The sequence below is a fragment of the Pleurodeles waltl genome, chromosome 3_1 (assembly GCF_031143425.1).
Source record: "Pleurodeles waltl isolate 20211129_DDA chromosome 3_1, aPleWal1.hap1.20221129, whole genome shotgun sequence".
Lineage (NCBI taxonomy): Eukaryota > Metazoa > Chordata > Amphibia > Caudata > Salamandridae > Pleurodeles > Pleurodeles waltl.
The window spans coordinates 1,627,142,246-1,627,158,593 of NC_090440.1; the positions used below are offsets into that span (position 1 = coordinate 1,627,142,246).

Sequence of the window (16,348 nt, forward strand, 5' to 3'; positions counted from 1 at the left end):
TATTTGTGTCATTTAGTCAAAATTGGTACAATTATGAAAAAGAGATCATAAAATTACAATAACAACTCTAGGAGGATGTAAAGGTCAGTCTATGATTAAAACAAAGAAAAAAAATTGAGCATGTTACAAAGGAAATAAAATGGCTTCATAATATAAATACTTCAACAAAAGCAGTGACCAACACGGTCAGATCCTTCACTCCACAATGGCAATAAAGATCTTGTTAACAAATTTGCCCAAGAGAGCTAAGTGCATATGTATGGTTGTGATCCCTTTGTAAAATTCCAATGCCTTCTTGCATGTAGAGACCCCCTTTCACATAAACATTGGTTTTAATAAAGTGTGACGTGCAGATAAAACTTCAGACAGCAGCGTAGTAGGTTTACCGTGGATTCTTTTTTATAATTACAGAATCTGCAAGGCAGATGTTGATTGGAAGGACCATGAGTGGTGCTCTGAGGATGCAGTGCCTGGTTACCTTGGTTAATGCTGACTTCAAGTATGGTTGCAGTTTTGTGTCCTTGTAGGATTTTAAGATAGGAGCAGCATAGGAAATTGAGTGAAAGTTTGCCACATATGTTTTCTTCTAGCTAAGTGTGATCTGTTTCCTCAGGGAACTTTTAATAGTGGGATAGGGAACGTTTAGAGCCTTCAGCATTTCCAGATTATTCTCTACAGCAGAAGCTGCCTTTTTGAGGTATGAGGATCATGGATTGGATGGGACAACATATATTTCTCAGAGAATGTTAGGGGGTCTGGTTTGGCATGTTGCGTTGCATTGTAGTACTTAAGGAAGGCAGCCTTACATTTGGCATCTTGGCTGTGCAGGCCAAACTCCAAGTGAAGTAGTGAGTGTTGAGTTTATTTTGGGAGATGAAACAACATCCTGAAAGCTTGGCACTGTGCCTTATCCAGTGTTGAAGTAAATGCCCCTGGGCAAGCATGTTGACCATACGCAAGGTTGGGTAGCAGCTTCGCCTGAGTGACTTGGAGTATGGCCTCTGAAGTTGGGGAGTATAGATGTTGATGTAATCTGCATAAGGCATATAGGACTGCATGAACCTTCCTGTTAATATGTTTGAGATGAAGAGTCAGTTTGCTTGTATACATGAACCATACACCAAGGAAGTTTCATTTAGATGTTTGAGTAATTCATTGGTTTCCAAGACGCCATCTTAGATTCCTCTTGTTTTTGTACCGGCCAAAAATCATTACCTGTCAGTTTATTCTCTATATTATGGGAATAGAGCTCATTGAGTGCCTGCTGCAGACCAATATTTGTGTGATTTAGTATAAGCAGATTGTCTGTGTATTGAATCATTGGATACCTGATGGAGCTGATCTTTGGTGGTATTGAGTCTGCCCTTGCTAGTAAATGACCTATGTCTGTGGTGTATAAATCAAACAACATTTGAGCCCGATCTCACCCTTGCTTGTCCTGAATTTTCTGGGTCACTGAGTTGTCTGTGCTAGACTTGACACTGACCCAAGTATCTGAGTACAGTGCGATAATAGCTCTGCACAGACTTGCAGGGATGGCCCAATCTTAAAGCTTTACCCAAAGGAGATTGTGGTCGACGGTGTCAAAAGCAGCAGATTAATCCACAAAACATGCATGCAGCACTGGGCTGGTGGTCATCTCTATATAGTACGTGGTCAGTGGTGGAAGAATGCTGGCTGAAACCAGTTTGATTTAAGGCTATGATATTGGTATGGACCACCCATTTTTCATCTTCATGAAATAGAATTTTGGCGCATGTTTTCGCCTCAACGTTGAGTAAAGTGATTAGCTTGTAGTTTCCTGGGGTGACATTATGCCCCTTTTTAGGAATTAAAAGATGGCTAGATCCCTCACAAGATTGGGGAACCTTTGCGCTTTTAAACAGTATATGTACAGGGGAGTGAGGCAGTCAGCCTAGAACTCAGCATAGGGCTTAAAGAGTGCACTTGGGAACCCTTTAGGATGAGGGGCCCTATTGGTTCTCATGGCTGTATTGGCTTTAATCACAGAGTTTACCTTAAATATCAAATAACTGGTTGCTACCTCTTCATTGTCTAGGTCTAATTTCTTCCTTGTATCAGCTGCACTGTGCGTCGCTGGGGCCCCCGGGTATACATATGAGTTCTGCACTAATTCAACCCATTTTCTTGCTGTACCACCATTCCCTTTGACAGAGTGCTTCATTTGTAAATAAAAATGTGCTTGTGCCCAAACCTCCCCTCTGAAACACAACACTGCTGCAATTAAATGTGCGAGTGCTGAATACTGAGGCAGCGTAATCCTGAAGACATCTTGGGCCTCTCTAATCCGTTTACAGCCACTCCCTGCCCCTTCAGCTCACTCTTGCAGCTTCCTGTTTTTTCCCTTTGTGATGCTTGCTCGTTTTTCTCTTCCTCCATCTTTCCCATATGTGTCTTTTGCTCGCAGTAAATGCTTGAAGCAGAAAAATAAGTGTCGGCCCTCAAAAATAAGTAGCAGTGCCCTGCACCAGAAACTAGCGGCTCAAATTAAGCACTGCTCTGAGAGCAGAAGTGTTGATGTAGAGCCAAAACTACTTTTGATTTTCACTAGGCAAGAGGGAGAATAAATAGGTCCATTCTGACTCCATTTACCTTACTTTCATCTTCCACAGCAGAATGCGAGGGGTGTTTTTGTCGCATAACTCTTGAAGAGCAGCCTGGTTGTTTTTGTATTTCCTATACCTTTTTGAGACAGCATTCAGAGCATTTTTGCTTAATCTTACTCAGTGGAAAATCAAAAGGCGTTTTGCTTGCTCTGTTCCTTAAAGCTTGTTGGGTGTTGTTTTCTCTTGCCCTCAAGGTGGCAGAACACTGAATCTGTGATTAAGGCCAATTCTGTTGTTAATACCCGAGCTGACAAACATAGTTGGTACTTTCATCTTCCACCTGCTAAATGTGTCCAGCTGCATCTCTCCTCACTTTAATCACCTGATCAGCGTGTTTTTTCCAAACCTGTGGGCTCGCCTAATATATTTAAGGTTTGGCAAGTAGGGAGCTCCAGGTTGAACTGTATGATCACTGGGAATGATCACTTTCATTGTGTTCCGTTAAGGTGTAAGATTTGCATTGAGCTAGCAGCCGTGTGCTTGAAAAGGTGTAGTTGTTATATCACGATCAACTTGATATTGTTATAATATCTTCTTTACTCCAGTAAGTAACAAATATAACAGAGCAAGCAGGTACAACTGCATCCATCCTCTCCTTTTGTGCCTCTCCATCTAACCGTCACTCTCACATCCAACATTCTCATCTCGCTCTCTCACACACACGTTCTACCATCTGTCACATTTCAATCTTTGGCACATTAACTAACAACATAACACATCCCCCCCACTTTTCAAACACATTTCTTTTCTAATGATAACATAACGTAAGGAAAAGAAAACAAAAGTTACAACATACTATAACTCAGCACCTATTGTAAATTTCAAGAACAAAATTGCTATTGTTTGTTTCAAAGGAAAATTATCAGAAATGTAATCTTTTAACCATACAGGAGGTTTCCTATTCCTTTAGACCTTCTTGTCACTTAAATCTTCCTGGTGATGAATGTCATTATCAGCATTACTCATTTCGCTAATCTCTGAATTACTCACTCCCCTTGGCATAATTTGAGAACTAACAGCCATGGGTTCTTGTGAGTCTGAACTGCCTTGTAAGATGTCCTTATTAACATCATCCGAACTGTCTTGTAAGATGTCCTTATTAACATTGATATCCATTGACAAATTATCATTAACAATTGCACTATCTTGATGCCCATTCATGAACATGTCTTCCATATTATCTTGTTGCACTTTGAAGGGTGCAGAACATTTCTCGCTATTCTTTTAAGATTCCACACTTTACTGTCTGTTAGATGAACTGCATTGTTTAAAACCTCTACTACTTCCAAAGGTTCATAAAATTTGCTGATATATTTTGCAACCTTACCAGGTTTCTTAATTCTAACCCATTGACCAACTTGAATATTGCATTCTTTAGTACCATGTTTTTTATCAAACAATGCTTTTCTCTTTGACTGTAACAATTTCATATTATTAATCACTACATCTTCAGACCAATGTACCAAATTGGTTTTGAATAACCAACCCGGTATGTATTTGGTTCTAGGATTTCTCCCACGCATCACAATGAAAGGACAAAAAACAGTTGCCTCGTTAACTGATACTTTGTATGCCCAACCCATTTTTTGCACCTGAATTTCCCAATCATCACGTAATTTGGCATATTGAATAGTGTTTTTTAGAACTCTATTGAAACGTTCCACCACACCATTGCTGTTAGGGGTATAAAGGGAAGTTGTTCTATGCCTTATGCCCAATTTGTTGAAGTACTCCTTAGTTTTGCTAGATGTGAATTGTATCCAATTATCACTTAAAATAGAACTCAGGATGCCCTCATTCAAAAATGTTTGATCTAAAAATTGTAACACCGAATCAGAATCAAAATAGATCAATGAGAACCAAAATATACTTTTGGTCAAATCCTACAGGTCCCATTATGTTGATAGCTACACTTTCCCTTGGTGAATTGGGAGTAGATACTACACATGGCAGTGGTTTCATTGTGAATAACGACTTTTCAGCCGATTTGCAAACTTCACAATCACGCACAAATTTCTCCATGTCCATATTCAATCCAGGCCACCAAAATGACACTTTTACTATCTGTTTGGATTTCACAATTCCAAAATGCCCTTCATGACATAACCTCAAAACTGATTTCCTCATGTTTTTTGGAGGAATTGCCCTCTCACCTCTCAAGACATTGTCACCTTCCACCCTAAGTTCTAGTCTGACCTCCCAATAAGGTCTTAAAGACTAATCAAGATTGATTTTCTGTGGCCAGGAGCTCCTGATGAAATCTGTAAATAATTTCAAATCTTTGTCCTTATTACATTCTGTAACCCATACATCTTCCCTTATGCACAGGTTTCCATAATCGTGAACATAAGCTACTTGATCCGAGTTCCATATATCATCCTCAGAAAACTCCAATTGTTTTGGCATTCCAGACAAAAAATCAGCTATAACATTATTTTTTCCAGAAACATGCTCAATATCATACAAATAGTCTTGTAATTTGATAGCTAAACGAGCAACTATTGCAGACATAGTAATAGTTCCCTCAGTATGAGAACTCTCACCAAGGGTTTATGATTGCAAAGTAATGTGAAACATTTACCCCAAATAAAAGCTCTAAAATGACTAGCAGCCCATACGCATGCTAGAGTTTCCTTCTCAATAACAGAGTATTTGTCTTCCGTAAGAGATAGTGAATGAGAAGCATGTGCAATAGTTCTTTCAGTCCCATCGTTTTCCCTTTGAGATAAAGTTGCACCTAAACCTTTGCTACTTGCATCCATTTTTATTATACTGTGATCTGTAGGATCAAAACTTTTAAGTGATGCTAGATTACTTAAGGATTCCTTAATATTGTTAAAATCCGCCTCACACTTAGAGGTCCATTCAAATGTATTTCTATTTTTCAATAATTGTCGGATGTTGTAGGTTCTAGGAGCAAACTTAGGAATATACTTGGAACAACATTCTGCTAACCCCAAGAAAGATTTCATGTCTTCCCCACTATTACGAGCTGGTGCATTTTTAATGGCATCTACCAAATGTGGTTTTGGTTTTATTCCCTTTCCATGTATAATATGACCTAGGTAAGTAACATTGTTGTTGGCAAAGGAACTTTAGAATATTCAACAGTCAACCCATTACTTTCAAGAATTTTCATAACATCTATTAAATGCTTGTCATGTTCTTTTTTGTTTTTCCCAAACACTAAAATGTAATCCTGAAAGAATTTCATGTGAGTCATTTTGCCAAATAAGTGATGGATTAACCGTTGAAAAACAGTTGCTGCAGATGCCAGACCAAACGGCATTCTCTTATATTGATAACAACCTTCATGATAATGCTGTGTACTGTTTGCTATTTTCTGCAAGAGGAATTTGATGATTCGCTGATGACAAGTCTATAGTGGAAAACCATTTGGCACCTTTCAATAAGAACAACATTTCATTAATTTTAGGTAATGGAAAATGATCAACAATTATTTTGTTATTAAGATGGCTCAAATCAAAACATAATCTAAATTTTCCATTACTACGTTTCACAACAACAAGAGGAGAAACCCATTCAGATGCTTCAATCTGTTCAATTATATCAGTGTTAATTAATATCTCTAACTCTTTTGAAACATCATCTCTTAAAGCTATGGCAACATTCCTAACTTTATGGATTTTTGGGGTGGAACCTTATTTAAGTTTTATATTGTGTTCAAAGCCTTTTAATTTTCCAATGTTTTTCTGAAAAACTAATGGAAATCTTTCAAGTAGACTATTGCCTTGTTTTGTACTCTCATCCATAAGTAACACTTGTTCAACTCCACTGGGATTGAATTTTATATGTAAGTCTTTCTGGTCCCTCCAACCAAGAACCAATGGCCCTTTTTTTTAAATATCTAACTTCCCCACTGAAGTAGCCTTTTATGTCAATTATTTATCCTCCATAACCTCCTGGATTAATATCTGAGGGAAGTAATTTTCCATCCACTTTAAGCAAACATTTTCCTCCATACGTCCTCATTAATGATGGAGTAAGGTGAGCCAGAATCAGCATATACTCTGATATTCACTCCACCAATCTTCATACAGCATTCTGGTTTGTTCTCTATAACCAAACAACCTTCACTGATGTTTAAAACTAATTTCTTTTTTAAATCAGTATTAATTTTTAAAATATCCTCATCATTACAACTAGCATCACTGTCTGTTTCAATGTCGTTTTGTACACATTTCACTACTTTGTTTTTTTTTCTGCATACTTTGGTATAATGATCAATAACTCCACACGAATTTCATCTAGCCTTCTTCGCAGGACAGGATTTTGCAAACATCAAATGATCTAAATTGCCACATCTGTGGCATTTCAAAGGCTCTTTCCTATTTTTTCCCTCAAAATTGTTCTTACAGCAAACTTCTGTTTAGAATGATCTTTGATTTTTTCTACAAGTCCCTCGTCTTTTGTTTCAGTCCTTAAGGCACTTGCACTCCTACTAGATGTTTCAGCCTTACGTACTGTAGCCAATATGTCTTCCAAATAAGTATCACCATTTATCCATAACCTTTCCTGAATAACAGGATTTGCAGCATGCATGACTACTTGAAAATGAACAAGATCTTCCAACAATCCACCAAACGCACAATCGGAAGCTAACCTTAATTCACCAACATATTCATCAGTATTCTCTGTCTCCAATTGCTTCCTTTGAAAAAACTTGTAGCGTGTGATACCTATACAGACTTTTGAAGCAAAATGTTTATCACAATCATTTATAGCGCTAATAAATGTATTATCATCACCACTACCCGAAACAGTTTTATTCATTTTGTTTTACATTTTAAGCCCTTGTGGACCCAAAGAATAGAAAAGAATACGCTTTTTATGTTCAGAAGACATTTTTCCTTCAGAGTCAACAGTATCTATGTACTTCAAAAAATACTCTTTCCATTCTGACCATTTTTAACTTGGTTGTGCACTTGCAGGCCAAAACGCTCGTGGTGGGCTCAACGTGAAAGTTTGTTGACTCATATTAACACCAACAAGTGACTTTGTAACCAGTATAAATATAAAAATCTACTTTTAAAACTAAGGCCCTCATTCTGAACATGACGGGATATCCCGCCGCTGACCATGCTGGTGGTCGACGGAAGACCGCCAATGGCGGCGGCAGGCATCCAGCCATATTTCGATGCACGGTGAAGCCCACCATGCTAGCGGTCGGTGGTGGGGGTGGATGCTGCTCCACCCTCACTGCCACGTCAGTCCATACCCGCCACGCCTATAATGATGCAATTATAGGCGTAGCAGTGTACGGAGACGTGGCGATGCCGGCGGAGCAGCATCCAAGGAGTCCGTTCCCTCTGAGAGCAGCACCACGGAACAGGTAAGTGCAGTCCGAGAGGGAAGGGAGGATGTGTGTGTGAGTGCATGGGTGTGTGTGTGAGTGTTTGTGAAGGGGGGTGTGTGTCCGAGTGTATGAATGCATGTGTGCATGTAGGTGTATAGGTGCATGAGGATGTGGGGGGTTGGGTTTTCGGGGGCCTGTATGGCGGGGGTGAGTAGGGGATGGTGATGGGGGAGCTGGGAGGCCTACGGGGAGGTTTGGGGAACGAAGGATGGGGGGTCGGTTTTCAGGGTTCAGGGGGTGGAGGAATTTCTAGGGGCTTGGGGGATGGGTGGGGGTATTGGCTAGGGTGGGGCCTGGCGTGTCACATACAGGTGACAGGAATGAGAATTCCTGTTACCTGTATGCCTTCCGCCAGGGATTATCTGGTGGGGTATCCTGCTAGGAAACCCCTGGTGGAAATGGGATCATAATCCCACCGCCGGTCCGGCCTCCACCGCTGGGTCGAAAGTGCCTACCGCTGGCCCGGCGGTCGATTCTGGCCTGGCGGTGGGTAGTAGTGAACTGGCTGCTTTGCAGCCAGTTCTCTACTGTGTTCAGAATATGGTGGTCTGGACCGCCATGCCATTGGCAGTAATGAACGCCACTGCCGGCGTGGCAGTCATTACTGCCATGTTCAGAATGAGGGCCTAAGTCACTACAATGTGAAAAATGTGGGAATCATTGATGTCAAACTAAAATCAAGGTTCACATGGTGTGCGAATCACTGATGAAGTGGTGCAAAAATGTATTTATTTTATATGATCCGCATTGGTGTGCGAATCATCAATATAATCTTGACCTTTCACGATGACAGCACATAAATCACACACAAGAAGGCAGTAACAGAAGCTCAACCTTAGAAGTTCATATGGTGTGCGAATCACCGAAAAGACTTGCAAAAATATCCCAATTCTTTGTTTTCTGAGTGAACCACACAAAATTAGTGTAACCACCAGTGTACCTCAGTACTCCCAAGATGGCCGCACGTAAATCACGAATACGCCGAGTGGTTTCCAGACGGCAGGTAAGCTCAGAAGCTGCGCATTGAATGTGAGCAACACAATACTTTGCACGAGGACCGTGCGTGTTGTGTTATCATCAGGAGATAGGACCCACCAAACTGTCCACAGTGAGGTAAGTGACAAATCACATCCAAATTTCACTCACTGCCTGACTGAATACCCATGAACTGACCAGAAAGAAAACCAAAGTTACAGCTAGGCACGTCCAAATCTCTGCTTGCTCCTGATCTGCTTATTTCCCAGTCGTTACCAATTTCTGTTATATCACGATCAACTTGTTCTTGTTACAATATCTTCTTTATTCCAGGAAGTAACAAATATAACAGAGCAAGCAGGTACAAATGGATCCATCTTCTCCTTATCTGCCTCTCGATCTAACCGTCAGTCTCACATCCAACTTTCTCATCTCGCTCTCACACACACGTTCTACCATTTGTCACATTCCAATCTTTGACATATTACCTAACAACATAATTCTAGTCTGGTGTGAAGATGCCTCTAAATGAATGCACAAGTCTATTAATAATTTTATTGCAGACTTGTTTTTGGTGCAGAGACGGGAGCTCATGGGTTTTTAGCCAGGCTGATGTGTCTCCTGGTAAGGGAACACTGGAACCATGTCCAGTTTTGCAATCTGATCACAATTTAGAATGTTGAAGTCACTGATGATTATAAGCTCATTCATGGGAAATCTGAAGACAAGGTCAGAAAGTACCAAGCAGAGGGACGAAATCATAGCATTCCTGCAGCTTCTAAGGATATTTAGATGCACATTAGTTAACAGAATGTGGTGGCTGCCAGTACTGATGGACAATCTGTTTTCACTGCAGCTGCGCGGAGATTATCATTTGTTGCAATGCAGATTGTGAGGCTGCCTGATGGGTGCCCAAAATAATTTGTTTTCATACCCAGTTTATGTAGATAAAAACCTGCCATCAGAATCGGGGACATGTTTCCTATAGGAAGTGGAGATCAGTGTATTTTATAAATTTTTACACCACAGCTTGCAGTACATAACTTTTTAGGCCTGCTAAATTCCAATTGATGATGGCAAGGTAGGACTTGTGGAGAGCTGGCCATGTAGGCGGGCTTCTATTAGAACTGCTAGGAACAGTGGTTCGAACTGGCGGATAGCAACGCTGCAATCCAGCCCCAGTCTGCTTCTGGCATTGTGCTTTCAGTGGTTTGAACTACATGCTTCCGCTGCTGGCTTTTATTTGGGCAGACTTGAATCCTGAAGTTGTTGATCCAGTTAAAACTAGTGAGGCCTATTGCTCCTGTAAAATACTTTGAGCCAGATTGTGTTTTGGAAGAAGACGATTGCTGTTCAGATTATGGGATATTTTTCTGTTTGCATTGACCAAATATCTATACCCTGTGACACAAAGAGTTTGATTCATTAGGAACTTGGGTTGCAATTGGCAGAGATCTCCAGGTTTCAAATCATTGATTCTGTGTTCCTTGATGTCAGAAGTCTGGCAATCTGGATGCTAAGAATGTCATTGTACTGGAGGCTGGCCAGGATGGGAATGTGTTGTAGGAGGCGAAGGATGTTTCCCCTGTTCAGGATGCTATTCTGACTGCCTGATGTGTAATTTTGACTGAAAATTACCTTCAGTGATTGGTTTACGCACAGAAAGTTATCTTATTTCTTTGTGGGTGAGGAATTGGTTGATCCAGTGGGCATTGCATCAAATTTTCTACCGCACGGCAGGTGCTGCATTGAGCCCTCTCTGGAAGTCGGCTTTGTCATTCTGGCTCAGCTGTGCATCGATCCGGTAGGGCCGTGCGTCAAATTTCTAGTTGCTACTTTGGCGCTGGGTCGATCTCCTTGATGCAAAGTCAGGCTGCGTCATTCTGATTCGGCGTGCGGTGGAATTTGCACCGCGGTCAAGGCTGTGTGTCATTTCTGGCAGATTGTGTGTCAAATTTCGCCAAACAAGGAGTCCTTCTTGTAGAGATGAAGTCTTTTTGGTCCTGAGACTTCAGGGAACAGGAGGCAAGCTCTATCCAAGCCCCTGGAGAGCACTTCTTCACCACAGCCAGAGAGCAGCAAGGCAGCAGGGCAACAGCAAGGCAGAAATCCTTCACAGAAAGCAGACAGGTGAGTCCTTTGAGCAGCCAGGCAGGTCTTCTTGGCAGGATGCAGGTTCTGGTTCAGGTTCTCTTTTCCAGGAGGTGTCTGAGTTGGAAGGGGCAGAGGCCCTGATAAAACACCCAAATGTGCCTTTGAAGTGGGAGAGACTTCAAAGAGTGGCTTAGAAGTGCACAAGGTCCCCTTTCAGTTCAATCCTGTTTGCCAGGGTCCCAGTAGGGGGTGTGGCAGTCCTTTGTGTGAGGACAGGCTACCGTCCTTTGACATGTAAGTGTCAGGCCCGCCACCCTTTCAGCCCAGGAAGACCCATTCAAAATGCAGATGTATGCAAGTGAAGCTGAGTATCCTGTGTTTGGGGTCTACCTGAGTGAATGCACAAGGGAGCTGTCAACTAAGCCCAGCCAGACGTGGATTGTAAGGCACTGAAGGATTTAAGTTCAGAGAAATGCTCACTTTCTAAAGTGGCATTTCTAAAAAAGTAATATTAAATCCAGCTTCACCAGTCAGCAGGATTTTGTATCACCAGTCTGGTCATACTAAATATGACCTTCCTACTCCTTTCAGATCAGCAGCTACCACTCAAACAATGTATGAGGGCAGCCCCAATGTTAGCCTATGAAGGGAGCAGGCCTCACAGCAGTGTAAAAACGAATTTAGGAGTTTTACACTACCAGGATATGTAAACGACACAGGTACAAGCCCTGTCTATTGTCTACATAGCACCCTGCCCTATGGGTTACCTAGGGCACACCTTAGGGGTAGCTCATATGTAGAAAAAGGGGAGTTTAAGGCTTGGTAAGTACTTTTAAATGCTAAGTCGAAGTGGCAGTGTAACTGCACACACAGGCCTTGTAATGGCAGGCCTGAGGCATGTTTAAGGGACTACTTATGTGGGTGGCACAATCAGTGCTGCAGGCCCACTGCTAGCCTTTCATCTACAGGCCCTGGAACACGTAGTGCACTTTACTGGGGACTTATAGGTAGATTAAATAAGCCAATTGGGTGTGAACCAATGTTACCATGTTTAAAGGGAGAGAGCATATGCACTTTAGCACTGGGTAGCAGTGGTAAAATTGTGCAGGGTCCTAAAACCAGCAAAAACAGTGCCCAAAACGTGGAGGGAGGCAGGCAAAAAGTTAGGGGTGACCACCCTAAGGCTGTCAGGTCTAACAAGATGGCAGTGCTGATGATGAGTTAATAGTTTTTGTTAGGTCTGTGGCATTGGGAACTGGTGAATTTGAATCCGAAAGAAGTTCAGTAATGGAATTACTGCAGATATCCTGCCCTGGTTGTTGGCCCTTTAGGCAGCAGAAGGTATAGACAGCATAGAGGAACCTCTTTAAGCATGGTCGAGAGGTCAACTGGGTGAGTTGGGGCTGGTGTTGATCATTTTGTGGCATGGAGGAAGCAGTGCTTGATGGAAAATCAGCTTTAGTTGACTTTTAGTATTTAGTGGGGAGGCTGCTGTTTATTTAATGGGGATGCTGCTTTGGGCCTGTATGGCCTGGTGAACTTGCAGAGGTGCCATATGCCTACCTCACCTTCCTTTGTTTGTTTTGCTTTGGAATTGAGCTTGAGTTTGACGCCTCCTGGCAGTTGCTATAGTGCCACCATTTGGTCTAATATTTTTGAGCCTCATGTTGAAGAGCCTGTGTGACAGGCTATGTGGAAGTTTCCACTTCAAGAAAAGGGAATTAAAGAGTTTATAAGGGCCTTGTTGAATGCAAGTGAAATGATGATGTCTGTGGCTCTTTGTTTTTCAACACAGCTGTTTGCGAGCTGCATCAGTGTAGCGATCTCCTGCATACTAAATCAATGTTTGGATGAGTGACAGTAGCCAGCCACATTGTTGAAAGTGCTGCCACCTTCCCCCACCCCCCACCAGCTTTGATTGGCTGGGTGTAGCTTTCTGGCTATCTGGCCTTCAGTGCTTTCCAGCAGCTTTTCCTGACCACGGCTACAGTCTTTGGCATTAACTTAGTAGGGGGGCACAAGAACATCACAAATCAGTGTGGAGTGTGAAGCTGCATAAGCAGCACAGTAGGGTAGAGCAGCAGAGTAAAGTCAAACCGTCGGTGGCAGGAAGAAGCTGTGAGTAAAGTTGTGCCACTATGCCACTTTGTAACACTTAATAGCACTAAATGCCAGGGGGTACCAGGATATAGTTGATGTGGGCCAGCGTATGGAAGAGAGAGTAAGGGGCAGTAAGGTGTAATGTGCAAGATCAAGACTCAGCTGGGCCGTCTGTCAGCTCCCACTCCCTGCTGGCGACCTCAGACTTGGGCGCAAACTGCACCGGCCACCAGGCCTGCTGCTTCTGCCCCCCGGGGTTGAAGTCACCGTGCTTAATGCACTGCAGGTCTACCGGTAATCCCAGAGTGCCTGCTCAATTCAGCCTCGTAGCCCCGCAGCTCTTATTCTTGCAGGTCACCTCGGGGCACTCGCGCCCCCTCCATCAGGCGGCATCTCGGCTGTGATGGCTAGAGGCAAGCAATGCACCCTAATCGCCAGTCACCGAGTTGTCCCTTTAGAGAGCAATGCAGGGTCAGGCGATGTGGTGAAGAAGTGCGCGGTGGTGTTGACAGGTGGTAAGGGGGCCTCCTCCTCTGCATTTGGTGCCGATTGCCGACCCAGACTGCTGCTGGCGTTGCTGCCTCCCAAGGTGCCACTAACAACTGCGCAGGCCAGTCTCCCAATGCACCTCCCAGTGTCACTCGTTCCGCCACAGCAGATGTAATTTCCTCATCTCACCTCACCCTCATCTCACCCTAGCTATAGCACGTCACGTCTCACTTTTCAGGTCACAGAAATAGATGTTTGCATGCTGGCTTGATCCAACGCTCAAATAAAGTCATATTTTAGACTTTTCGTAAAAGATAAAACTATGGGAGACATGAGGAGTTGCCTCGGAAATCTTATAGTTGTGGGTTCCTATAACTTTAAGGCAGCAGAACGGGAAAGAACACATAATTATTTTACACTGATGACTTACTAATAATGTTTAAACAGTGTATTTATTTAATTATATTGTAATTAGCACCAGATTAAGATACAGATACGATCTGAAATCTTGCATCTTTCGACAATCAGTTTGAAGCACAACTTGTGCCTGACCTAATAACATTTATCCAATTACATATGACCTGTAATTACAAAGCATGTAAAAATAATCCTCCTTAATCATCGAAGAAATGAAACGTGTATGATTTCAGGAAGGATATGAAATTCTGAAATCGTCTTTGAAACACCATAATCTCTGCAAACATACCGCAAACTTGCTTGATAGCTTCCTCTTCGAAATGACTGTACTTTCTCCAGAGTGGGCTCCTGAAATGTTTGTTCTTCGGTATCTATGAGTAAATGAGTGGCATCTATTAGGTTATAATGTCTTAAAGACATGATCTGCTTTTCATATAAGTGCGCACATGCAGACAGTTCTATGTAGAGGTTCAATGTCAGTGTCTTGCCACATCCTCCAACTTTCACCCTCAGTGCCACGTGAAGCTGAAAATATTCCCCAATGTAGGAGTTTGCAAAACGTGTATTTTCTCAGCAAAATTTCACTGTTATCGTATGTGATGTGAAAATGTCGCACAGGATACCGACAGGAGACTGGTTTGAGAAGAACTGGTCTCCCACTGCTAAAAATTACATGAAAATGAGTAATGCAAAATTTCAAGACATTTCGCAAATTGGGAACATCACGAACTTCATATGTGTAATTTTTTTTCGAGGCCTACTGCAATGCTGCAAGGATGTTGTAGGTTTGCGTAGGTTAAATAGTGATATCAACTGCCTTAGGGTTTTGACTAGGACCCCCCTTAACTATGTCCTGTAAATTATGAAGTTCACAGTCCGTGAAAACCCAAGTTGGTCGTGATTTGGTTTCAGTTTCTTTACACAATTTTTCACTTTTCTATCAACACATTTTGGTAGACTGAACTTCAATGAGCAGTCATTTTGATTTTTCTGCCTAACCAAACACAAATTAGATACTGTGAAAGAAGCACCCACTACAAAGAAACCAGTGGTGTAATAAAGGCCCCCGAAGCCCCCGTGGAGGAGGGTGCCCTGAGTTCCAGGGGGTCCCCTCAGCTTAGTGCTCTGGCCAGAGAGCTCCTGCATGAGCCCAGAGCGGTGGGCCCTCCATAAATGGTGCAGGGGGTCCCCTCAAGTTTTGTTATGCCACTGAAAGAAATGTTCTGCCATTTCAGCAGAAAAGGTCCCACGTGCATCTGAACCATCATTAATGTGTATGGTATGATGTGAGAGAAGTGCATAACTGACAAAGATTTGTTCCTTGAGAAGGAGGGGGCGGAACAGTAATTCACATATCATGCTGGAGATGGTTCACTTGTCTGAGGAGGATATACAGGACGTACAATTCAGGGACATGAGGAAGAGGATCTAAAATATACAGAAGGCGTGGTGTCAAAGGTGGTGCAGATATATGAGTATAGAGGGTCAATGATTAGAGATGGAAGGGTGGGGATTAGAATGATAGCAGAACCTAGTTAGAGAGATAGTAGAGGGTGATGAAGATGAGCTGGAAAGGGTGCATCGTACTGGAAGATGAGTAGGAAAAAGATCATCTGGATACAAAATGTAGAGACGGTAAGCTGACATCTGAGTGCACTATCCAGAATAGTGTCATATTTATAAGATTGTTTTGTGATTGGACAATGGCATTTGTAAAAAAGGGGGCCCGAAAAATGCTCTTAAAACAGCTTGACACCACTATCAAGTGAGGTTTTTCCACATGCTACAGTTTTCACACTAGTACCCTTTTTAACCATCTGTGTGCTTTATGGCCAAATGCAACTAGAATACCATTCCCTTCCCTTGGTCTTTAGTCCGTTTGAGGAGTACCAATGGAGCTAGAGAACAAACATCTTTTGTACAAACCTAATTGTGCTCTATACTTTATAGATTTATGATGTTGCTGTACATGCTCTTTGTTTTTATTTCTGTCTGAAATATATATTATCAGCTCTAGCTGCATTGTAATTGTTAATTGTATTTACCTAGTACTTACTACCACAAATATAAGGTTTTGAAGTGCTATGTGGCAAGTAGCACTCTACTTCGGAACCTAAGGTTTGAGGTAAAAAGACAGTAGATCAGTAAAAAGTGTTTTTTTTGTTTCCTAGTTGATTAGTTGTGGTATGTTTTCTGTTAGTTAGCTTAAGATCTCATGCATTTACTGTATTGTTTAAGAAGGGATAGATTCATAAAAGTGGATGAGTAA

The 16,348-nt window shown here is 42.1% G+C and overlaps 1 protein-coding gene across 1 annotated transcript in view; it reads right to left on the minus strand.

Annotated features, from left to right (window-relative positions):
- ABCB11 (ATP binding cassette subfamily B member 11) overlaps window positions 1-16,348 on the minus strand; it is a 443,062-nt gene that overhangs the window by 139,636 nt on the left and 287,078 nt on the right. Inside the window, exon 18 of the mRNA XM_069225280.1 lies at window positions 14,369-14,450. Within this exon, the coding sequence (XP_069081381.1) occupies window positions 14,369-14,450 (82 nt within the window). The remainder of the gene's footprint in view (window positions 1-14,368; window positions 14,451-16,348) is intronic.